The 27,150-nt window shown below is 39.5% G+C and overlaps 1 protein-coding gene across 1 annotated transcript in view; it reads left to right on the forward strand.

The window, feature by feature from the left end:
* LOC122803852 (cysteine-rich protein 2-like) overlaps positions 1 to 27,150 on the forward strand; it is a 415,299-nt gene that overhangs the window by 319,184 nt on the left and 68,965 nt on the right. Inside the window, exon 6 of the mRNA XM_044073534.1 lies at positions 17,460 to 17,528. Coding sequence (XP_043929469.1) covers positions 17,460 to 17,528 — 69 coding nt within the window. The remainder of the gene's footprint in view (positions 1 to 17,459; positions 17,529 to 27,150) is intronic.

Below are 27,150 nucleotides of genomic sequence, written 5' to 3' on the forward strand. Positions count from 1 at the left end.
ATTACCTTTGTGGCTTAAAAGGGTCTGTGGGCCAACCTACATTACCCTTCTAACAAATAACAAAATAAATAAACCTCTGCCCTCACACATTACGCTCTTAAATTTATCACAACAATTCAAAATTAGTTATATTCACCTCTTCTAATCCCTCACCCCTAGTAGAATTCACCCCTTAAGGACTTGTCTGAGCGCATTTTCTGTTTTCTGCCTTTAACAAACTGCATACTGAACCACTATCCTAGTATTATTATGTGGGGTAACATGGCCCTGTACAAGTCCAGCATTCTTATGCTAATATTAAAAAAAAACAAGTTGAAACACACGCAGTTAGTTAATATCAAGTTAGCTAAACAAGACATCATCCTTGACTTGATATGGATCCAAACTGGCTTCAGTCTCCACCAGCTGGCACATTAATGAAAAACTGGAACCAAATCCTTGGAATTGCATAGGTTTTCAAATAACTGGGTCTGTGGTTAGATCAAAACCTAACAATTCCCACTCAATTGATCTACCTAAAACTAGAATTCATGAACTAATATTCTAGGCACATAATAGGCCTCACTTCTTTTTTTCCAGAAGCCAGGATGGCCATAGGCAAATGTCTACTTCTACCCCCTTGTTGAATGCACCCTTCCAAAAATATCCTCAGCATCCGAAAGATCCTCAGCTCCCTTTAAATTACAGCTAACAAAATCTGCAGATTTGTAAATATGGCATCCCAGCAAGAACACCAGTGTTATGTACTGGAAAAAAGCCAAATGGCTTTCACTCCAGCAGGCATCTAACCTCCTGATAGTCCTTTGCACTTCAAGCTCTTTAAGCTTGAATCCATCCTATTTCTTGCAGAGAGACAGTATCACAGCCCAAAACACTACAGCCTTCAGTCTCTGTCCCTTCTATCCAAAATATGGTACACCACCTCTCATAATGGTGATCAAATGCATCCTCAGCTAAGAAGTTCACATCATAGTTAAAATGTTACATTCTGCTTTCAAGCAGTTCTTTTTGTTCTTCATATTTATTTATTTTTGTTCTCCCCTGCGTCATTCTTCTGTACTCTGCCCAGTGCCCCATGTCTAGTCTGTGGGTTTATCAGTTACCTTACTGCCCCCTCCAGACTTTCTCCATTTTAGGGTTGTGGCCAGCAAGGAGATTAAGGACATCCTGGGATTCTGACAAGCTACTTTCATTGGGAGTCCTTTATGACCTATTAATTTCCCGCCCCATCCCTTGCATCCACTGATGTCATCAGAGGGCTATTCCCATCATTGGACCATGCTCCCCCTCAGGGAGCATCATCCGTGAACACTCTCTCTTATGGTATGGGTCCACCCATCCTTCCCTGCCAGCAGCTCATACCCCTGACATATTAATTGAACCTGGGTTGTAATTAGGGCTTTATCCCTCTACTCCACAGCAATGGTGTATAAGCAGTTCTGTTGGCAAATTAGTACGTTTCAATATTTTTACCATGGATTTCTGTTTAAAAACAAAAAAAAATAATAATTAATGGGTGACAGACCTTTCAGTTTAACAGCATGGAACACAGAATTATTAAGCTTAAAATGAGGAATATGCCTTATAGTGAGGTAAGCTGAGAGGTACGACTCCTACTGAGCAACGGTGTGCCATTTCTTCATACTGCCAACAATACAGTGCAATGTATGTTCACAGCTTCTCATTTCTAGGCCCAAAACTGTAGAAATCTCTCTCCTGCTCTGTAATAAACTCAGATTCATTCTTAGAATTTTGAAAAGCATTTAAATAACATCTACTCTATGTTGGTCAGTGTATTTGCTTTGCTAAGGATGTTGTCTCTTAACTCTTGAGTTACTTTAACAGGCACGTTTTTTTCAACATAGACCACTACTTTCTGGTGCATTTACTCCTTTTTTGTCAAAGTACTTGTGGGTGATGTATAATATCACAACACTCTCCTTTGACTCCCACCTTACCCCTTTTTTTCTCTTTCCAACACCGTCATCTTTGAATGAATACTAATATACAAGTACTTATTTCATCTGTTATATTACAAATCCCAAATAATTACTAAATAACCAATTTTTGCCCCATTGTATAATAATAATTTTTGCTTTTTATGATTGCTTATTCCCTAATGGAGCCAGAAATGGGTCCATGTGGATCAGTGCTCTACCCTACTAAGCAAATGTAAATAAATGTATCAGATCAACTGGAAATGGTAAGAATGTATATTGCATTTTACCTCAGGTTTGCATTTACTTCATTAGGATCATAACATCTTCACTCCAAAGGTGTTATGATGCCATCTGATAGAGGTGTTCTGTAAGTTGTGAGTACTTGAGCTATGGTTTATAGGCTCATAAGTAAAGTACTTGGCTAGTTGCTCTTGGGGACCATTTTAAGCCAAGCCATTTTCCCTTTTTGTGCTCAAAATAATTTATCCCACTTGGTTATAGATTGGCCTTATCCATCTCACGGTTGATAACTATATATGTATTACCCCTAATGAGAATAAATGGGATCATACCAAAGATAATTTTGGGGACCTATGCTTGGGATAAAGCATTTAGGAGCTGATTCTGTCCATTAGTAGTACAGGGGACAATCCTGGGGTAATTTTCTGTTTCCCATCCATAAATCTAAGTTGTGCTTGTATATGGACAGGGATGAACTTTGTTTTATGTGGATGGCGACTGTTCCAGAGCAGAGGTATCCTCTATGAGATGTACTGGTCCCTTCAAACCATTCTGTTGATGTTGCAGAAGAGGTTTAGATCCCTAGACCCAGCATTTCTGATGCCATCTGACTTGATGTGCAGTAAATCCACCAGTAATGGGTCACAAGGTGCCTTGTATGCCAGACACAGCTCACCTCTTAGCATTCTGTAGGATACAGAGTATAATGACAGGGCTTTGATTCGGTCCATGTAGGAAGTTATTTAGGCTTTGCATCCTTTTCATAAGGTGTATCTGTGGGCATTACAGTTGTTGCACGGGTCTGGACAGATGCATGCCAAAGGGGCATTATATTCAACTACTGCACCCCTTTACTCAGCCCTCATTAATAACTAATAAGATCCATAGATCTAGACACAATCCCTTTGTTCATAAGCTGTGCAGTATAGAAGGACTTTACTATAATGGACATGTTTATGACCCATTATATGCTACATAACCTGAGTGGGTTATAAAATAATGCTTTATATGCTACGGTACCCTGAGTGTAACATAAAATCTTGATTTATATGCTAAGATCCCCTGACTGCAACATAAAATCATGCTGCAATTTATAGGTAGTTAATACACACATGGCCAGTGCTGTTCTTGTATATTTGTACTGAGACTGCTTTAGCTGATTGGGGAAAACAGCAGCCCTGAATGAAAGGATGCAAAATTCTTTTTTTTTTTCCCCGATTTTTATCAGTTGTCATTTTTTTTCCCTTGGTGTTTGAGGTTGGCCTGGTAATTTACCTTGACTGCAGGTTGCCATGGAAACCTTTCAATCAGGCAGCTCTGTTGTTGCTTGCAATTGCTTCTTAAAAAATCATTTACATTAAGGATGTCTCGTAGAGTTGTAACTGTGCATTACAGAACAGTTTGAAGAAGTGTTCTCAGCTGTCATCTGCACTGGTTATGTCAAATATAAACTCTTTCATTACCAGAATGTATCCAATCATTAAAGTAAAAGGTTACAGTGAGTTGCTTGGATAGTGTTGTTTCTTTATAAAATGCTGTTGGAAGGATAAGATGCAGATGTAAATTCTCTTCTGTTTATGTACCTACAAAAAATTGGAATTGCTGTAGTTTATTTTCATTTAGTGAACATAGATTTAGAAAAATCTAAAACCTCTTAGTTCACAGTACTAAAATACATGAAGTAGATATGCCAACACAGAGACAGCCTACTTCACTTAAAATAAATAAATAAATTCTATGAAACCATAAATGCATTATTTAAGGACTGGATATGGATCTGCTATGTTGGCAACTCGTGTTTAAAATGGCATCTGCTTACTGACCAGCAGTAGAAAGATTATATGTACAAAGAGCGTGCCTTCTCTCTACTGGGATTTTAGAACAGGTGTTCATCACATTCTGAACCATAGCCAGGAAGGGGGCTGAAGTCATTTGATAAAGATCTTTTTCATTTGTCTGATATGGCTACCACTGATTCAACAACATAATGGCTGATAGTTTAAAGGAGAGCAGAAGTTTGAGCTGTTCATAGTTTTCATTTACAAGTGCTGAAACGTGTCCTTCAGTGGTATGCTTACAGTCCAGACTAGGGTGAAATCCCAAACGTTTGTCAGCAGAAGGTAGGTGACTATCAGTTAACAAGTCACATCTACAAGCAATCATATCATAGAGGGAGTTAAGGTGTTCAGTAAGGCACACTCTGAAGGCAAGCATTTTATCAGCAGCAATGGGCAAAAATAACTCTAGTATCCTTGCTTCTATCCAAGTTAGTCGTCCAGAGAAGAGCAGAGTTCTGTAGTTTCTTTTTATCACTAAACTAAATAATGTTTTTCATCAGACTTCTCAACCACCAGAGGGAAAAAAATCTGAGTTCAGGACCCTGAAAATAAGGAATATCTTGCCAGAATCAGACACACATAATAGCATAAATTATGCATATTCATGGGCATACTCCTGGAGTGCATCTCTAAGGTAACATTACATACACTAAGCCAAAGGTTTAAGTGAGACATAATGTCTTCACAGTACGTTTTTCACAGATGATCAGGCAAGAAACACAAATCTGAAATAATTGATGGTTGCACCAGTTTTAAGACATGCAGTTTTCCTTAAACAATCTGAACTGTAAGCTTTTCTTTATTTTGATACACCAGGGCAAAATACTGCAGTGCCCTTAAGGTGATAAATATTACAGAAAACTGGCTTTGAATGCATTGCAGTGTGTATTACTTTTATCTCTCTAACTAGAAATAAGCATGTGCTGTAACTATTTAATAAAAAATCAAAACGAGCCTTGCTGAATTATTAATATTGTTTGAATTAAAAATATATACAGCTGTGGGGCATCACTGCAAATGTTTGGATGGCCTTGTCAAATGCAGCAAAGGGCAGCTGCTTAGGGAGCATGATTGGCAATATCTAAGAGAAGGCAGTCTGTCCCTGAGAGCAGCGTATGCAGCCTAAATGACAGCCTGTGCTCACTGTTAAGATGCTCAGTCATCAGAGCATAAGAGTCACTGATCAGTCCAGACGCTTCCAATACTGCTTTGCAGATTTGTAAGTCCGTGACCAATCAGTAGTTCTTACACGGTGCCAATCAGACCCTTGTTGTCGAAGTGTCTGTGGGTGTGTGAAAGGAACTGTAGCTCATAGGTATGCCCCCCCCCCCAACTCTAGAGGGCTTCTAAGGTCTCAACTCGGTTTGGATACACCAGATGGGAGACTTTGTCAAGGCGACCAACTGACCTTAGCTGTAGCTCTGTTAAAGATCACATATAAATTGCAGAATCCAGAGTCTGTATAATACTTTTTCTTCATCTGTTATGCACTTGCTGTATTTTCAATCAACATCTGTTGTGTGCAGTGGGTGTCCATTAGTGCTATGCAAACTGAAAGTTGACTAGTAAAACAAGCTATGTCAGTGGTGATGTTTCCTGGATAATAAGTGCTTTGCAGATGGATGTAGCCGGCATGTGCAAGTGCTTACATTGGCTAGTGAAGTTTTTGAGAGAGGTTGGTGGATTACATTTAGTCAGCACATGTAGTTGGTACAGTCACAGATTTATTTGATTTCATTAAAGCTATCCTTTTCCCTCTTTACTGGAGATACAATGATAATGGCTATGTCCATACATCCATGAGTTTTTTGTTTGTATAGTATGCCTGTATAGCCAACAGCATGGTCATTTATTTATCATGTGTTAGATGAAACTTGCCAACTGTAAAAAAAAAAAAAAAAAAAAAAAAAAAAAAAAAAAAAATGCTTATTAACGTAAACAATTGTTGGTGGCAGTTTCTATTTTACTCCCTGTTGGCTGCATGTAGAAACTTTGCTGCTGTGGAAAACAAGAAGCTTCACTGTTTCGCATCATCAAAATGAGATGCATGACCTGGAAGCATGCATGTAGAGCTCCACTGTGGAAACAAGAGTTCATTCAATTTTAATTTACAACAACTCTGTTGACCATGAGATAGGTGTTCAATTGCTCTTGATGTTTAAGGACATTTTATAAAATCATGAGTAAAATACTTTGCATCCTCCAATCATTTGAAACCGCTTGCTGTCAGAAGCATGGGATCTGCCTCCTCTTGTTTCAATACCATGAAAAATAAAACTGCAATTCAAACAAACGTACATAAAGTTCTGAAACTTATTATAAATGTCATCTGTTTGCACCCCCTGATGTGGGGTTGTATACTCATACTGATTCCAAGATTGCTGTGTCTTGGAATTGGGATGGGGAGCACTCCAGGCACCACGTCCGTAGCCTCAGGATATGTTCCCTTCATTTACATGTGTAGTATCACTGCTATGCTTATCACAATTAGGGCCACAGAATATCAAGCCACCTTTTGTAACATGTTGTCTTGCTATTTTTCTCATCTAACTCTACACGTCATGATACAGTGATAGTTTTATACATGCTGTAGCATATATCAAGAACTAAAGACCATTTTATTGACTTGAATGCAATTTACTTACAACGCAACAAAATTAAAATTTTTTCAAGACAAAATAAGCATACTTTTTAGTTGCATCCTAGCTCTGGATCATCAATGCAATCTTTAAAACACTTGAGTAAAATTTCTTGCAATTTGTTGGTATTGTAATTTTAGTCAAGCTTCTGCCCATATGCAAAGATCTAATCCTGGTAATATTCGAGTAAATCCACAGTCAGGATCCTGTTACTATACATGTAAATCACAGGTAAGCTGCTGCTACTTCAAAGATGGATCTATAATTATGTTCCTTATACCCCACAGGTTCTCCTGTTTAACATTCCCCTTAAGAGTCTCCATCTTTGGTCCTGAAAAAGTTCCTCTTTCAGAGAAGCTAGTATCTTTGTAATTTTTGGCTACAAGCCTTGCTTTTTAAACAGCACATTACCAAGTGATTCACATTGTGTAATACTGCTACCTGCTTTATTACCATAATATTTAATGTACTTCCACCACCATGAAGTTTTTGCCTTATTATATGGTGTATAGTGGGACTTGCATTTGATGGTTTAGTATACAATGATAGATAGAGATGTATGTTGCTCACCAGTCTTTATAAAATCTTCCAGTAACATCTTCTGAAGAAATATGCCAAGTGCAAGTAGCAGTTTCATTAAAAGACTGGGAGAAAGTAGTGTAACATACAATATAACTTATAAAGAGCTATTGCTTTATCTTCGAGCAGGATTCTGTATACATTACTGAAGCTGAAATGGTCTCAAGCAAATTACAAACAAAAATGCCTTTCTTTTTTGTAGTGCAAAACAGAACATGACACATACAGGAAAGACAGACATATTGGTCTCAAGCAAGTTACAAACAAAAATGTCTGTCTTTCCAGTAGTGCAAAACAGAACATGACACATATAGTGTACCTCTTACTGGCTTCCCATAATAACAGAAGAGCTAGTATTTTCCATATTAATTTTATCTGGTTTTGCAGTACCCATCTAGGTCCAGACATCAGAAGGAATCTTCTGATTATAGTCAATAAGTGTAAAGTTAACTTTCAATGAAGTAAAAGTCCACTCAATGCAGTTTGCTAACCAACTGCTTCATACCATCTTATTCATTCTTACTGTACTGTGAAGAGTCTGGTCAACAGTGATAGTTAGTCGGGAACCCTAAATTTAGTCTATGGAGATAATCGTGGCACTGCACCTTGTACTGTATTGTTCACATACACAGGCACCCCCTTCAACTAAAAAAAAAAAGGTAAAGATAAAAACTGACTCTGAATTGTAAAAAAAAAAGTGCTTTTACAAGCTCCTACTTACTAAAGTAAGTAGGAGCTTGTACCTACTAAATACCTACTAAAAACATTAATTTAATGAGCCATGGCTTCTTAAATGAATCATGATACTGCACTTAAATTCAGTCAGCTCAATGGCTTGCTCCTAGTGCAACTACCCCCTTTACCCCATGCTAGTTATGGTATTGCTCACATAATGCTATTGTCTTACTGCAGAAAATAGTAAAGGAACAAAAACAGCACATGCCTGATGTGAGTAATCAGCCTACAGACCTAAGACTCCTAGAACTTTAAGTCAGGTCTGCATGGAAGGGGACTTAAAGCTAAAGAAATAAAATGCCAATTCATAACTACTGGAGACAGGCTAATTGGTCACCATTTGTGGGCACTGTGTTTTCCTTTTATGAGTTTTGATTTTTTTTTCTGAATGCTAAAGAAATGAATCAGGTATGTTGGGATCTGGAATGAAGGCTGGGTCAGCATTCATATTTGGCTCTTAAGTCAGGATGTCCCAGGAAAATAGAGACTCTAGGTGAATTAGCTTTTCAGATCTATTAGCACGTTCCAGACTAGGGCCGAACAATAGTTCCCCTGGAAGGCTGAATCCTGAATGTGGTACAAGGCAGGTGAATAGTTGGGTGCAAGTCATTGTAAAGCACTGAGGTGAGAAAGCAAGTCAGCAGTGTCTGATCAATTAAAACATTAAGAAAGATCAGGTAGCAATGGTTGGGGGCCGAAGTATAAGATAAAGTGAGAAGCTGCAAGTGAAAGGTAAATCACACACACAGACTCACAAAAAAGGTAGTAAAACAAGGGATCAGAATAGCAGAATATATAGAGGTTTGTGGAAGGCAACAGGGGAGTGCAAAGACAGAGAGGAGGGAAGGGCTTTATTAAACAAAACAAATGTTTGGTAAATGAATGGGCAAAACAGGCTGTTAAACAGGAGTAGGGGTAAGGGGAGGCAGGAAGAATAAATAATAGTTAGTCATAGGTGGACACATAGAGGAGTAAAAGCATTAAAGGCAGACCTAGGAAAGGATGCATAGTCACAAAGGAAATAGCTAAGGGCTTGATAAGGAGGCAGAGTAAGGAAGATGTGGGGGGGCAGAAGCAGGGCTTGAAGGAGGGCTGGTGTGGATAGGTGGCGGGTTAGTTGTGCAGAGAACGGGACAGCATTATGGCTTTGGAACTTGTGAGAAGGTAAGTCTGTAGAGAGTGATTTGTAGAGAAGGAAGGGAGGTAAGAGCTGAGAAGGTTAGTGAGGGGCTTGCTAAACAGGCGGCATAGCACATACAAGACTAGCCAAGGGAAGTGACAGTAGAGATGACGTTAAAGGGAAAGCAGTAGGTATAATGGTTGTGAGAGCATGGACAGAGGTAGCAGAAAGCTAAGAGGAGTAGGAGCATGGAAAGGGAATGAGGAAGGGGAATGGAAGCATGATTAAATGGTGAGAGGATAGTACAGCATCGACAAAGTCAGCTGATAGAAGATGCTGGGTGATAAGAGATCAAAGGGAGGTGTGAGTGAGAGAGAGAGAGAGGGAGAAAATGAGATGAAAGAAAAATGGAGAAGAGGAAATGGACAGGGCTAGCCTAACAGACATAAACAGATAAGAGCATTGGGGGGATTTAAAACATTGTTCATAGGTTGGTACTAGGCTATCGGCCCTAGGGCCTATACAAGCCTAGCCATAACAATTCCCTTTCTATTTCTTACCACTATTTACTTCCCTGGACCCCTGTCTAGCAGGGCGACTGATGTGATCCTCGGGGTGAATTTCCTTTCTCCCATCCAATCATCAAGGTTCCTTTTGAAGAGGGCCAAAGAGGCACTCTGCTTGACATATATGGGCAGTCTATTCCAGAATCTGGGGAATTGTAATTCTGAGAGGGGAACAATAGACTTTAACAGGGAAAATATAGAAGGATAGTAGTGATGAGGTCTCTTGTCATTGGAATCACAAGAAGGATGAATGGAAATGAGGGGCTTAGACTTAATAAAAGTCCATGGGTTAAAATTTATATTGGCAAAGCAGTAACTAGGGTGGTAAAAAAAACAAAAGAAAAAACAACTGTGTCCTTTTTATGTAGTGCACATGTGGTCAGCAGTGATTTTAGCACAGGAGGACAGTGGATGAAGTAGGTGGATGGACCAATGAGTTTAATTGGTAGATGCGGAGAGTCTGGGAGCACTTTGGCCTTTTCACTTCAGAAATGCTGGCAATGTCCAAAGCCAGCAAAACCAGGAAGAAAAGAACAGAACGTACATCAGAGGAATTATTCTTAAGCCTAACTATAATGCTTTCACTATTAGTCCAAAATTCATCCTGTCTTCTTTACTGAAATTTCTAAATATTTAAACAGGCCTAAAAATAACAAGCGACTGGTGCCAAAATCATGGCCTGAGACTAAATATTAAAAAATGCATAATTATACCCTTCGGTAAATCAGATATCCCTGCAAAGTATAATACTGATAGCACACCCCTAAAAGTAGACCCAGTGGTGATGGACCTAGGAACACAGATGGTAACCTAAGCTTTGACCACCAGGTTGCTACAGTAGTGAGGAAATCCTTCTGTGTGGCCCAACTTATAAGTAAAGGCATGGCATTAAGATCAAAGGAAGTCATAAGTGGCATTGTACTCTGCCCTCATCAGGCCCAAAATAGAGTACAATGTTCCTTTCTGCATGTACCTAACCAGGCTTGGAGCACCTCCAGAGGTTTCTCACTAAAAAAAAAATACAAAGTGTAAGATATGTCTTATGCAGACTGATTAAAGGTACTATCCCTATACTCCATCTCATATTGTTTATTGAGAGAGGACTTGTGCCTGATCTACAAGGCATTCTCTGATCCAGGCATGATGAAAATGTTGTGTTTGCAAGAAAAATTATACAAGGGTAACGTGTTCCATGGAACTGAACCTTATTTGCGACTCTTAACAGAACTTGCTGGAGAGACAGATTCCTATCTCAAAGGCTACCTAGTCTATGGCATAAACTTCCCATCTTCATAAAACAAAGCATGTCCCTCACTCTCTTCAAAATATTTTGGATAGTTGGATGGGGAACCATAAATTCACTCCTGGGAGTACTGCCCATGTCCTTTATGGATATAAGCAGTCTGTAAAATGACTCTGGGCTCCAACTCCCAAAGTCCCACTACCCTGATACTATCCCATCACATATCTGGGGAATTGAGATAAAATATTGTCATCCTGGATATTATTGGCGAGACTTTTAAAGGCTCTTGTGCCATTAGCCTAGTACTCACCTGTGAACTTATATGAAAACAGGTGATATTTGTCATGTTTTCACTATTGCAGTAATAATATTTTGAGATTTTCTGCTCTGGTATTTGTGCCAGGTGAGGTTTTCAAAAGATGTCCCCCCTCCTCTTGGAAGGCAAACAGCCTGTCCACTGACATCAGGTTGTAAAAGCTATCAACTGGCATAATTTCTTCAATTCTTGTTTCCAGTCATAGCCCAATACAGCCTTTGTTTAGTCTGTCTGTCTGAAGCCAGAGATAAAACTGGTAAAACTAAGTACTCCATTGGGGAATTCATTATGTACTTCAATTTACTGTATTTCTTAGCTGCCCATTGCTAGGACTAATGTTTGCTTAGAGTGCATGAAAGCAATCCTTAACTGAGATTTTTGCTGTCTGTGTTTATTCTGCCTGGAAATGTAGCACAGTATGCCCATCTATCCCCAGTGTGCTTACAATCAGTTGTAAGACCATTAAGCACAGGGCTGAGTTGCTACAGAACGTTTTAGAGAAGGCAAGAGAACGTTGGTCTCTCTCACATGTCATAGTGTTAGAGGGTCATGCTGAATCAGAATTCCCTTGAGAAAGGAAGGAGAACCATATGAAAACAGTCAGGTGATGCTCAAAAGCACTTGTGTATCCGATAGTCCTCCAGGGTCTTCACTGTTGAAGAGAGAGAGAGAGACATATGCACTTTCTCAGTCCCCTCTTATGACTAAGGGTGTGGCCAAAGCATCTGATGAGACCCTTGTGGAGTCTGCCATACTGCTGGCCCCCTTAACATTCACACAGGCCAAAGTTTTATAAGGGCACTGGTTGGGTCTGGAGTCACTGAGCAGATTCTGTCTTCCAGCACCCATTCTAAATCTACCAATGGGGAGGGAGATTGTCCTCATATCCCAAGAGAACAGTCTTCATTAGACTGAGTACAAGTCCTGTCTGCCCTCTTGAGCCCTGGACCAATGACAGCCGACACTATACACAAGACGAGACTCGAGCACAACCACAAAAAGGCTGCTAATAACTTGCCACCCCCCCAGGTCTTCTAGGTCTTGGTTCCTTCAGCCCTATGCACAGGACCTAGTCAGGTTAGCTGAGGATCTTGTGGTTTTTAAGAGATCCTGACAGCTGGGCAATGACTGGAGCCCTGCTGCAGGAAATTCTTCTAAAAGGAAGAGATACCTTTCTCTCCAGTAGTTTTCTGATTCCTATGCTTAATATGAAGTTAAGTTGGCATATGTTGCCCAAAGTTCCTCAGGGTCATATGCCAACTTTGCATCAAATAAACAATTGCCTTAGCCTCATCACATGAGGACTTCTCCTTTGGAGAGACCCTCCATAAGATGAGCAAGTCTTTCCACTGGGAGGCTCAGAATTATCCTCAGTCTAAGAAGAGAGTGAGAAGATTTCTTAGACTTCCTGAGCACAAACCTCTGCCTATTCCTCCAGTACTAGAGGCTATGGATGATTTTATTCATGACACATCCTTGGAGTCTCATTCCCAATCTCTTCTCCATTTTGTCAGTGTCCTGGGCACACACAAATAGGTTCATAGGTGTGTACTAGGCTAATGACCACAAGGGTCTTTTTAAGCCTAGTCATGCATCCCAAATCTCTCACAAGTTCTGGAATCCTTGATAAGTGTAAGTAAGGGCCTTGGGGATGAAACATTTACAGGCTGCCTGTGTCCATTAGACACTGGTGCCAAACCAGGAATGAATTTCCTGTTCTCCATCTAATTGTCCAAGTTATACGTGAATTGTGTTAGGGAGGAACTCTGCTTCCCCATGGATGGGGAGCCTGCTCCAGGGAAGAGCTAACCTCTGGGATATATGTGATGCCCCCACTCTGAGCCAGAAATCAAAGAACCTGAATCCTCACCACTGGCACTGGACAGGGATGTTCACTTGTAACAAAAATGGATATACCCAGTATTTCCAGATGCAGCTCTCTGCATTAAGCACAATTTCCCTTAAGAGCACACAGGGAACACACTCAGTGTGGGGTCTGTGTTTCTCCATGTAGGTCCCCAGTCAGACTCCCCATTGGCACAGCTGTAGAGTTGAGATGTCAGCTTGACTGTCCATGCTAAATTCTCCACCACTCTCTCTGTAAAACCAGTGCTTTGTGCCCCTGCTCCAAGTAGCTGACACACACACTCTTTGAGATTTTATTTTTACACGCACATCTGGGAAAGGCTGGCATAGATTTACTAGCTATGCTCCTTTCTGCCCAGACTATAAGGTAGTTACACCATCAACAGACACTTCAAAGCCAGCTACTCCAACCCTCTTACAAGGGTACCCAGTTATACTGAGTGAAATTAATATTAATAAATGGTAGTGTTTGGCCAATGTGGTAAGGCTTTCAGGAGTGAGCTATCATCAAATATATACTAGTATTCTCCGAGATTAAAATATCCATTTACAATAAACGTCAGAGTTTCAATCACAGGAAATGTTAAAATAACAGATTAGTAGATTCACACAGATACACAAACAGTACTAAACTAATCTCACTATATTTTCGTGACTGATCTAAAAAATTACTATTCCCTGGTTGACTTACTAGAGCAAGACAAGATGAAGTAGGTGAGGGGTCCTTCTTTGTCAGGTTACAAACACAGACTGCTATGAGACCTCAGTCTCGCCTAGTATTAAAATATAATTTTTAGTGATGGATTACAGAATGACATCACATAATCTGGTCATCTGGTTTCTGGTTCTCATACTTCCCCTTCTTGGCTAGAATCTGTCAGTATTTAGCACGTGTGTCAATAATACACACAGACACACAGGCACACACACACACACCAGAGCTTGCTAAGATCTGCTGCAGCTCCTGGGAGTCATAAAGCAATTCCAACCTCCACCCTTCCAGAGTAGCAATTAGTTCATTCCAATGACAATGCAGGAAGCTTCCTAGTACAGACTTTTTGTCTCTGGCTGCACTGAGAAATGTAAGATAATATCTTTATGGCCCAAGCCAGGTAATTTAATTTCTCTTCCAGTATTCTTTGTTAAAACATATTCATTTAAACAGTTGCAATAATACATATACATTTATTTTTCTGTCTTGCAGGGCACACTGTTGGTACATTTTTTAACACCAGCAGCTTTACAAATACATTTTTCAACACAAAACTGTACAAATTAATTTGATATACAAATGACATGTCATTCTTTACAAAATTCCAACTAGCTGTGCTGACATATGTTACACATCCACTACCCTACTTCACCTGGCATAGCTGGCAATACCTCACATTGTCACAATATATACCTATTCCAACAGCAGGTCCTATTTATATCACAGGCAAGGTTTAACCCTTTAGAATGGATAATTCCAGTGCTGTTTGTTTTGCAGATATGCAGGATGTCCATCAGGGTAGGATTTGACAATGCCTTGTATGCCAGGCATACATCTTCCTTCAACAGCCTGTCATGTAGGAGATAAAATACAGGGAGAAGGCTTTGAGGTGATCTGCAAATGTTACTTATGTCCTCTATTCTTTTAGTGAGGAACCTCCGAGGATGTTCAGTTGTTGGATGTGCCTGGTTAGGTACATAGCAAAGGGGACATTGTACTCAATGATAGATCTGATGAGTGCTGAACACAGTGGAACAATGACTTGCTTGAACCTAGATACCATACCTTTGTTAATAAGTTGCACAACATAGAATGATTTCCTCACTGCTGTAGAAATGGGATGGCCAAAGGCTAAAGTACTGTATGTGTGTGTTCCCAAGTCCCTGACTACTGGGTTGGCTCTTAGGGTTGTGTTGTCAATATGATAGTTACCAGAGATGGATGACTTCCTAAAGGATACTATTATGCATTTCTTGGCATTTAGTTTTAGTCCATGGCTCTGACACAAGTTGTTTGTTTCAGTCATTCCTGGAGAAGTGTTAGTGGGGGTTCTATGACTGCCCCTAATTTACAATTGCCTGCAAATTTGGTCAGCCAGAGGCCCTTAAAAATTGGCCTTGATTTCAGAGAAGTAAATGTCAAAAATGAGTGGTCTGAGGACTGATCTCTGAAGGTCTCTGCTTGTGTGACTAGCCTCTTTGTAGAGGTGGACTCCCCAGTTCTAATTTCCTGGATCCTGTCCGTCAGCCTGCTGGCTATCTACTGGGTGACATAAGGATATATACCTAATCTCTTGAGTTTTATCAACAATGCCCGAGTGGAGGATTATGTCAAATGCCTTGGCCAGGTCAAGGTAGGCAGTGTAAACTGTTTTGCTGTCATCCATTGCTTTGGTCACCTACTCAAAGAAATCTGCCAGGTTGAGTAGGCATGACTTGCCCTTGCCAAAACCAAATTGGTTTGGGTCCAGTGTTTGGAAGTTTTCTATGGCATTATTGGTCATTTCTGTGATGATGCTTTGCATGTGAAACTAGTTAGACTTATGGGGCAGTTTCCATGGTCTGTAGACGGCCCAACTTTGTGCAGAGGGATGACTGTTGCTATCCTCCATCCATAAGGCACAAAGCCTGTTTGGAGGCTACAGTTAAATAGCAATTCCAGAGAGCCCGACAAGTCATGTTTCATGCTGTTTAGAAGGCATCCTGGGATATTGTCTGGGCTATTCTATTGATGCAGTGCTGTTGGCCTCAGAGAGACCATTGAGGACCTGTTCCCTGGTGATATTAAGAATCATATTTGATGGTATTTCCTGAGGGGAGGTTAAGGAGGGAGATGGGTAAAGTTAAAGCCGAGTTTGTCTGCCAGTAGGTTTGCTATATCTTCTGGCTCAGTATAGGTAGGTGCATTAATGGTGAGCTCTTTACATAATTTGTATTGCTTTGAAATTGTGGACATAGCTAAAAAAATACCCCATGGTTGTCTTTGGCCTAGGAGGCCAAATTTACCTCAAATATTGCTTTGGTAGACTTTGTCCCCCAAGTTTGTTTAGTTAAATGGGAGTGCTTTAATCCTGCTGGGTGCTACATCTCCTAAGTTTTGCCATAATCTTCTTCCTTCTGTTATACAGCCTAATGATGATGTGATTCCAACTGAGTAGCTTGTTTTTTTGTTAGTTCTGTACTTCTTCCTGGTATGTACAGCTGCCTCTGTGTAGCTAATAACATGCTTGTATAGTGTTTTCTGTGAACAGTTCCATATAGGCAGCAGTATTCTAAGGGTTTATGGGGGGGCTTGATATTTTGCCAGATTATTGGCGGGTAGTTAGCATTAGAGTAGTTCCTGAACATTCCAGGGTTATCTGGGGTTCTGGGCTTTATTTGTACTTCAAAGGAGACTTTTTTGGTCTGACCTTACCAGAGAAGACATTATACTAGATGTGCAGCACTCTCCCATGTTATTGAGGATCCTGAGGTGGTTTCCTCTGGTCCCAAGGGAGCCAAGGACAGCATGTCTAAGAAAAAAAAATGCCCAATGACGCAGGGGTAACCTTTGATAGAGTTGGCAAGAATGTTTATAAGACCTCTGACCATAAGAACTTTGAAGTGTCAGTTTCATAAGTAAAGTTTTAGGAATCCCTCTTGGACCAAATGAAATAAAAGCTGGAGAGGGTGGGGGATAAAGCTCTCCAGGAAGAAATGTTGAAACTCTGAAGCTCATTAACCAATTTTGTTAAGACATCTTATATTATGACTTTTTTTTTTTTTTTTGCTTTGGATGCATCTAGTAGGGCAGCTGCTTCAGGTTCTGTTATTAAGAACATGCTTAATTAAGATAACCATCTTTGCCTGACTATATCAAAACTGAAATCCTCAATGCCCCCTTAAACAAGGATTGTCTGTTTGAACCCAAAGCACTTTGTGTATTTAGGAAGCTGGAGGGCAAGCCCAAGTCCTTCAAACTGTCAGGACATTTTGCAGGTGCACCCCTTGAGGTTTTGTTGGAATTTTTGTCTATTAAATCCTGGTTCTTTCCAGCCACACACAAGTTAATGCAACCAGAAAAGAGAGAATGGTAGTGTAACCTAGTGGCTGAGGTTATGAGGTGTGATATCTTTTTTATTTATTTATTTTTTAATTTCTTAGGATCCTTATACTCTATAGTTGTAAAAGGATTCTTTATCCGGATCAAAACTTCTAGGCTTCCTTAAATTTAGACATTTGGCTTTGTGGATCATATGTGCGTAATAAATGTACAAGGGTATACAAGAAAGCAGGTGAGTAGACAGATGTTTAAATGGAAACGCATAAAAGCAAGACATTATGATTGCCTGTGTAAATGCTTTTTATTATGTATAACCATAATTATTTCTCTTCCTTTTTGTTTAGCATCAAGTGTTACTGTATTTGCAGGAGAACCTAACATGTGTCCCCGGTGTGGCAAGAGAGTTTACTTTGGTAAGTCTGAAAGCTGAATGAATGTTTGGTTTTTAAGAGTCATAAGAATCCATCCACTGACACATTTTACTGTTTATAATGTTGCAGTGTTTTAGCTGCAGTGGGAAATTAAGCATTTAATAGTAAGTAATGTATTTATCATACTTTAACAATGCCATATAACCGAGGCATAGCAAATATTCAGTTTCAGAATATCTGCCTTGCAGAGATACAAGCATAATCGCTTCACATTCTGTTCAGACAATTTGTAGACTCACTTTAAGAGTTGCTTAGACTGCATCCAGTGTTAATGCCTTATCAGTGGAAGCTTCGCTAAAGTGGTTGGAATGGCTTGTATGTGATGAAGGATGACATAGTGAATGATCTGCTACTTATCAGTGCCAAGTGGTGTGGTTTGCTTGTTAAAAATAGCAACAAACTCAACTCTACAAAGTCAAGGGTTCTTGACATCAATAAGTACCTACACACATGGGAAAATATTTGGAATGCTTCGATTATAAAGGAATGGAAGGAAGGTTAAGTCTAGATTAGTTCAGAGGAACAGAAAGATAAATTTTAGAGAGCTTTCTGTAACAAGTCAGTTTAGCAAAAGTGTAGATCACTATAACATTTATAAGAGAGGGACTAAAAATAAGTCAGCAAAACCGGAAACCTTGAAGAGGGATCAGGATTGAAGATATATTTTGTTCATTGCTTAATACATCCATTTTCTGATGCCTACTGTATCCTATTCATAGTGGCAAGGCAAAGTAGAGAAGATAAACTGATACAGAAGTAATCCACTGATACTGCAAATACTTGGAAGGGTACTGACAGCTTTGGTCACTGTTCTGGTCAGCTAGTCAGTCAAGAAGGAAGTGGTTCTGGACAGTACTAAAAGACCAATATAGACTTAGAAAAATGGTATCAAATAAAAGGCTGGAAATATTGACCCGTTGGACCTTACTGCATGATGAAGAAGTTATGCCTCTGAAGGGGAATACCACAAATCTTGTAATAAACAAGATTCAGGATGCCAAGGATCCACAGTTAGGAGGTGAAATATATTACATTTTTATAGTGTCCAAGAAAAAATTTACAGTGGCACACAGGGTATTGCCTGTCTTGCCTAACATTTGTTTTCCAGGTCCCTGAGTACATCCCAGATCAAATAATTGAAAGGCAAATCTGAATGCTTTTTTGGTTTGTGAAGTTTTCAAAAAGTGGATGACTCTTTTTTCAGCCACATTCCTGGCCTAAGGCAAGACGGAAGTAGTTGTTTCAAGGCATAACAGAACTACACATTTAATTCAGCACCATATAGCATTTGTATATACATCATCCACACATGTCTCTGCAGAGTAGGACTGTTCCTGTTGTACTCTTCAGATCTTTCCCATGCTCCCTAAGGTCTTTTCCAGCAGCATATAAAGAACAGCATCTTTAAGTTTTTGCACTCCTCTAATATAAATCATGGATACTAGAAAGGAAGCAGCCTGGGAGAAAAGGACCTGCTGCAGTTAGCATGCTCCTGTCTCCATAGTTATTGCAGGTAGCATGCTCCTAGCTCCATGGTTATTGCAAATACCCTGCTCCTAGCTCCATGGTTATTGCAGGTAGTGTGCTCCTAGTTCTATGGTTATTGCAGGGTAGCATGCTCCTAACTCCATGGTTATTGCAGGTAGCATTCTCCTAGCTCCATGGTTATTGCAAGCACCCTGCTCCAAGCTCCATGGTTATTGCAAGTACCCTGCTCCTAGCTCCATGGATATTGCAGGTACCATGCTCCATTATTATTGTGAATACACATGAGCATTTACTTTGCTACCCTCCTGCAGGGATGATGTTGGAAGTGATGCTGATTATATTCAAAGCCAGTGCTGGTGTTGGCCTAGCTTTAGAATTAGATCCCCTGTGTTCAGATTGTCTGAAAGAATGGCTGTGGGGCTTTGATGGTTTTGAAGGAACATCCTAAGACTACCTTTCTCCTTTATCTAAGTGTTTTTTGCCTTCCAGTTTCTAGAATTGTTGTGCACTTTCAGTGTGACCTCTTTTTAGGTGCTTACCCTTTGCACTACTGAAAGCATTATTCAGCCCGGTAAGGGATAAACAGATATCGATGAAGAAAACAGAGCCAATTTCTGAAACAGTTTTCTGTTTCCTTTCATTTCCTTTTCTTTTGCCTTCTTGCAGGCTCTCTTCATGTATGAAGCTGAATAATAACATTGTTTAGTACTCTAGAGTAAGTTTGGGGTGAAGAAGACAGAAACAGGTGTCTTTGCAATCCCTCATATGCATTAGGCACTGATTGTGGCCTGCAAGATTTGCTAACCACATGAACCAACCAAAAAAGCAGCCAGCACCAATATTCAGCTTTCCAGTAGTTATATATTTATTATTCCATCACAAATACTGCATACCAGTTTTGTCTATAAGCCTTCATCAGTGCATAATAACCCTTCATTACATCACATGAAATAACCCAGTCCCAACTGCCATTGGTTATTACAACTGTTCATTAAGCCCTTGTAAAAACAAAGCACCTAATTTAATAATCCTTTTTTTTCTTTATAATTTAACCTTTGATGCCCTCCAATTTTATAATTTGTATGAAAATATACTCTATCAGTAATAGTAAACATAAATCTAGCTGAAGCATGTTTTAAAGTGTGTTTATACAAAGCACTAGTTAACTTAGCACGAATGTCACTCAATGTTAAGACATGCTTAATTTTAAATGACGCAAAGTTTGCTCCACATAGAATGCAGAGCATGAACAGGTAGCCAAATATACTACCCACTCTGTGCTACAATTGCCATAAGCTAAAATATCAAAGACAGTAGAACTATTTCTAGATGAAAACTGTTTATCCTTATTAACGAATTTGCAAAAATGACAATGTTTCCCCAAGGGAAACAACCCACTAGTCTGCGTCCATCTGATCCTCTCTGATGCTTCACCTTAACCTCCTTATAACTTCTTTTGTAATGATTGAACCATCGAGCCATTATTTTCCCCTTTCTATAAGAGAAAAGGCATTGGGGGGGGGGGGGTAAAATTTCCCTTGATCTATCTTCCATACCCAAACTATCCCAATGTTTAGATATAATCTCTTTAATTAAAGCAGTATTTTCAACAAAACTCCTAATAAATCTAATAGGTTGTGTATTTTCCTTATGTCTAATTTGATAGGCCAGCAATGAGGATCTAGATACCTGACTAGCTGCAACCTGTGCTTGTCTAATCAAACTCAAAGAATAAACCCTATTACAAAAATCTATGAATCCTATCTTGCTCATGGCATGCAAGATCAAAGAAAGAAGAACAAATCCTTCTAAGCCTTAAAATTGAGATTTAGGAATATTGTTGATCATATGTTTAGGATGACAACTGGTAGCATGTTTTAAGGTGTTAAACTGCAAGTATTTCCTAAATATAGAACTCCACAGTGTACCATCATCCATCACTGACTAATACGTCCAAATATGTAATGGTTTGAGAGTGATAATTGAGAGTGAATTATATACCCCATTTGTTTTCATTTAAGTAATTCACAAATTTTTGCAAATGTACAAAGTCCTCCCTCCATACTAACCAGCAGTCATCCAAATACATTGCCAAATATCCATAGCATCTAAAAATAAATTGAGACTCATCATAAATTAGCTATTCCTCCACATATCCCATGAAGAGATCAGCATATATTGGGGCAGATCAAGCTCCCATTGCTGTACCCTTCAGTTGTAAATAACACTGGTTTGCAAACTTTTTTTGTAAGGACATGTTCTGTCAAACCTAATAAAAATGTGTTAAAGCCAGGGGGATACAGGCCAGCCCTGTTTAACCAAAACTATACTGCCATAAGGCCAGCCTAATGTGGAATATTTGTATAAAGGGCAGCAACGTCTAAAGTGCACAACAACCATCAAGGTTCAATTTGCATGTCATCAATAATAATCAAAAACGGAGTAGTATCTTGAATACGAGATTGCACATATTTTAGTAATGGTTTGAGATATTTCGTAAGGAAAGCTGAAAGTGGTTCTGTCAGTGAACCTTTACCTGATACAATCAGTCTTCCAGGTGTTTTTTCCCAAATTTTTGTGATTTTTCAGTAGCATATAAAATCTTTGTTTCGCTCTGTCTGACACCATAAGATGAGAAACCGTGTTTTTAGATATATAATACCTTCTCCCATAGCTATCTGCAAAAACTCATCTATTTCTATTTTAAACATTGGTGTAGGGTCTAAATGCATCAGCTGATAAAATCTTTGGTCAAATAATTGACTAGTGGCCTCATTATAATACATACTCCAATCACTCACCACAATCGCACCCCCTTTATCCGCCTTATTAATTACTTTGTCGGTATTATGGCTCAATTTATACAGTGCCTGTCGTTGTATTCCAGATAAATTATTTTGCATATTTTTTCTTGAATCATACCTAAAACATAGATCCTTTAAGACCAGACTCTGAAAATTTGCCACATTTTTATTCATGGGGGGCATAAAGCCAGATGATTTAAATCTAAAATTCTCTGCGACATCCTCAGATAACATTTGTTGGACAAAAAATAACTTTAAATTCAAAGTTCTACAAAACAACAAAACATCCTGGGCAAAAGTAAATTCCAATACAAAATGACTGGGTATAAATCCTAATCCTTTATTTAACAATTCACATTCAACCTGTGATAACTGCACAGATGAAATATTGTGTACATTCTGAGTAGCGTCTACTTCTGTATCATCACTTGTAAAATTGAATCTAAACTTGTGGTCCCTATTTTTATGTTTGCATCCACCCCTTCTAGTTCTCCTAAAGGAGCATTTAACCTTTTACTGACAGGTGATTGTGAAGATGTAGATATTTCTGTGTCAGTCGCAGATGAAAATTCATCCGCTGAAGTATCAGATAAGACATTAGTAGTTTTCAAAATGGATCTTTTTATCTTGCGCCTAAAGGTGCCCAAAGGTGCCCAGATTTGAAGTTTTTTCTACAAACTGCACAGTTTTTTTATAGTCAAAAGGTTTACTCATAGAGTAATCCTTTACACCCCTATGAAATTTTTGATCTTGCTGGATTTTAAAGCCTTTTCTATCAATAACGGATCTCTAGAAAGTGCTGTAGTTTGTTCTGATTAAATTGTCTCATCCTTATAAGGTTTAACCTTGTCACACAACTCCATAATAGTATTGATCAAAACTGCAATCTTCCTTTCATAAAAAGTAAACAAAATCTTAAATGACATAGAAGCCATCTGCTGAACCTGCTTCCATTCTTGAACTAACAAATCATCTAGTCCTTTAACATAGGGTTGTGGTTTAACACACAATCCCCTAGGAGAAATGTTTTTAGCTAAGTAAGCTTTGAATAATCTCAAATGCCAGACACGAGTCCCAAGTTCTTTCATAACTGCAGATTGTTTGTGTCTTTCGGCTTTTCCTGGTTAGGGGTCGCCACAGCAGAACTCCGGTCCACTAATGATTGACAGTAGAGTTTTTACGTGCTGGCTTGCCGGGCCTAACGCACAACCTTCAACGAAGGAATGCCCGTTCATGCATGTCGCCACACAGAAGACGCTCTAACTGAGAATCCAACAGGCAACGTCTAACTGTGAGGCGACAATGCTACCGCCGCACTACCACCACAGTACACTTGAATAACTCAACACATGATTCCTTATCTGTCCCATTTGGTGATTTGTTAGTATCCCCACCCTGAGCTGTATCAAAACCTGTAAGTCATCCTAATCAGTTGACAAGCCTTTTAAAAGTTGAATAAGATCTATGTCAAGATTTTCATTAGAACCAAAATCACCTTGTAAGTATCAAGCTGTATTAAATTGGCGCAAAGACCTTAGTGTAATTTTATATAGCCAAAGAAGTCTCCCCACCTACTGTTCCAATAACTACCAAACAATATCACACAACTGAAAAATATCACCCACAAAAAATACAATGAGTCATTTGTAAGATCCCCACGTTCATGTATCAGAATTTTACATACTAGTCAAAATAACTAGAATATAATTATTATGACAAGTGCTAACAATAAATAACTAGCTTATTGAATGTATTAAATAAGATGACTTCAATATGGTTAGCAGTGGCAAATTATATATATATATTTCCCCTTTATAATCTCGAAATACTGAAATCTCAAATTTCAGTATCTCTCGACTATAAAGGCAAATGACTCACAATCCCGAAACCCAAAATCACGAAACACACAATCACGAACATACATACACCATACACCATACACCACACAACACACACACTATTCTACCTGCAGCACACAAACTATACAATCCTACACTACATGTAAGGGCACCCCCCACCACCCTACTTATAAATAACAACTCCGAGATCGCACAAACAGAAAAAAAAAAAAAACTCACACACACTCACACACACTCACACTCACACATCCAACACTCACACTTCCACCTCCTTACCCTAACCCACACGTACAACTTACAAAAACACTCGCACACCTTAAATTCCGGACACCATCCCAGCTAAACAGTTCACTTCACGTAGTGTAAATGCATAAGCCTGGATTCGAGATATTCGGATTCACACTTATGCACTTTCGCTATTTTGAAGTTTTGCCTTTATGGTCTTGGGATACTGAAATTCGAGATTTCAGTATTTTGAGATTAAAAAGGGAAACCATAAATATGCACTTAGCCACAATCTGACCCAGTTATCCCACCAAAATTTAAGTATGAGTCTCCACTTATATACACTTTCCAAATCAAAACCATAAAGATAAAGATAGGGGTTACTGGATGTTATTTCACAACTATAAACCTATATCCCCAAAACAAGATTTGCTAAACCACGTGTACACTTCTTGAAGTGTGATGGGAAGTTAATGATGTCTGATATGAAGTTCTGAGCATTGAAAATATTTGTAACAAAAAGGTTACATTTCCTAAAGTGTAAATTAATAGACAGAAATGTGTAAACTATTCATTGAAAGTTCTTTGTTGTAACTTGCCAGTGACTGGTGTGTGTTTTGCCAGACAGACCCTATATTAAGTATAGGTAAAAAGTGTCATCCTGAAGTAAGATGCAAAATTTTCCTGAAAATGATGTTGGAGTTGGGGGGGGCTGGACCAATGACCTATAGGGTCACCTTCTTTCCTGTTACAAGTGACACAGTAGTGAGATTATTTCATATTCTTTTCTTTTGTGATAATGGGATAGATGGACTGGTAACCATGACCTTCTGTAGCTGTGGCTTACAAAATGGTAATTTATATATTGAGAAGTGCAAATGAAATGACCTAGGGCTTGCATAAAATATATGCTTTTATATTAGATCTAACAAATGTACATTGAAAGAAACCAACATGCAAAAAGCACACAAATATTCCTCCTATGCCAGATGTTCTTTGTGTTTCACTGTTGCAGTCATCACATTTGGGTTATCTGCCTGCAGGTAGCCCTCAGCCGGCCTGAATACCAGTGTCTTGGGATTTCTGTGTCCGATGCTGTCTCTTCTTCCATGACATCAGGTCATCAGGGGTGTAAAACATGCAGCCAATGCCATTACATCAGTCTTTCTTGCTGTGCGATGCCCAAAGCAGAAGCAGTTCGCAAGTGCCGGTCAGCCGACTTCTGAAATTTTCATTTTTCGAGTTTCAGACCTGAAGTCTTCTAAAAGATAAGTACCCTGTTGGGGATCCTTTTTTCTTGCTCTAACCGATGCCAGAAAAAATTAATAATTGTCTTGCCTGTGGAAAGCAAATACCTCACAGTGATTTTCATTCTTACTGCGTCACCTGTTTAGGCCCAGAGCACGACGTCCCTCGCTGTCAGTTTTGTGCCTTGTTCAATACCCGAAATATTCATCGCCGGGCTATTTTTGTAACTAAATTCTTTCGCTCTCGATCTCCGTACTCCGAAATGTCTTCTGTAAGCCATCCCAACTACCGATCTTCCAAAAAAAGAAAGGATAAAGATAGAAACAGACCACATAGGTCCAAGGCTGCCGATAACTCTACCGTTAAGCTAGTCGCCAATCCACCGGTAAAAAGCGAGATGCTTTTGCAGCCCCTGATACCCACTTCTACAGATTCGCAGGCCTCTACCGAGACCCATTCAGAGTCTGGTATGCCGCGAGATGCTTCTTCGACTATGGAACCTGTGGATGTCTCTACCTTGGATGGGTCCGGAGTGGCTGTGCAGGCACGGCTTCTGAGGGTGTTTTCAGGCCTTCCGATCTTCATATTAAACAGATGACTTACTTTCAAACAAAATTACTGAATTTTCAGGCCTAAAGTTCACACTATGCCTAGGAAACCAATGTCCAAAGAGGCCCACATGCCACAAAAACAAATGATTAGAATGGCTGAAGACCTCATTACTTTAATTAGGGGAAGCCACCTTCCCCCTCAAAAAGACCCAGAACTGATTTTCCTTCTGATTCTTCTGATCAGGAATCTGATTACTCTGATCCTTCTGATTTCCAGGATATACCCTTATCTACCTATGAGGATTCTGATGCAGAGGATTCCATTCCCTCTGCTTCCCCTCCAGAGGATTTTTCCTTTGGTGAAACCTTGCACACCCTTAGAAAACATTTCTGCTGGGAGAGCCAGGACTACTCCCAGTCCAAAAAGAGACTCAGGGAATTTTTAAGCTTGCCTCAGCACAAGCCTCTAGCTATCCCTCCTGTTCTGGAAATTGTAGATGTCTTCCTGGAATCCAGCGTTACCCCTGATACCTTGCCTCCAGCTCCCAGGAAACCTGACCGGTACTATAGAGTGCCTGACTCCCATAAATTCCTTTTTAGGAATCCTACTGCAGATCCAGAGACCATTTCCCTAGGACCTAAAGGCATTAAGGCTACAACTGCCAAAAATCCTACCCCTTCGGACAGGGATTCCAGGGCATTAGATGGGGGGAAAAGGTATATACCTCTGCCTCGCTTGCCATTAGAGCTTTAAATTGCTAGTTTCATATGTTAAAGTATCAGCAGCATACTATGGAGCTAATTAAACAAAAAATGCTGTTGATTCCTGATTGTGCAGATTTACAAGAGTTAATGCATTCTGCTAACCAAGTTGGTAAACACACTTTGCAAAGTGGGTTTGATGCTTTAGAAGCATCTTGCAGAGCTGCTGTCACTAGGTCTGTTCTTAGAAGACATGCTTGGCGTAAGGAACAAAATTTGCCAGATCATGTCAAAGCAAAATTACTGGATGCACCATTAATTCAAGAGCGTCTGTTTGGTAATAAAGCAGAACTCCTCAAAAGGAGGAGAAGGCTAAATCTATGCAAACTGCTAAGGATTTCTTACAAGTACAGCCACCTAGATTCAGTAGGCATTGGCCTTCAAAAAACTGGTCTTTTCCATTCCCTTCCAGGCCTTCTCAGCCCAAACCCAGGGGCAGCAGGCCACCAAGACTTCAGTCTCAGGCTACAGTGGAGTGCTCCCATGTCCAAAACAGGGAGTAGTAAGCCTCCATGCTTTGGTAAAATTGCACAATAACTTATCCTTAACTCTGCCATGCCTTGCCCAAGTACTTGCACCTTTAGGAGGAAAACTTGCACTGCATGCCAAAAATTGGCAGTACATTACCCTAGACAAATGGGTCTTAAATATTGTTTCCCAGGGATAC

This window comes from Protopterus annectens, chromosome 6.part0 (assembly GCF_019279795.1).
Source record: "Protopterus annectens isolate FY-2018-M chromosome 6.part0, PAN1.0, whole genome shotgun sequence".
In the NCBI taxonomy this organism is placed as follows: Eukaryota; Metazoa; Chordata; order Ceratodontiformes; family Protopteridae; genus Protopterus; species Protopterus annectens.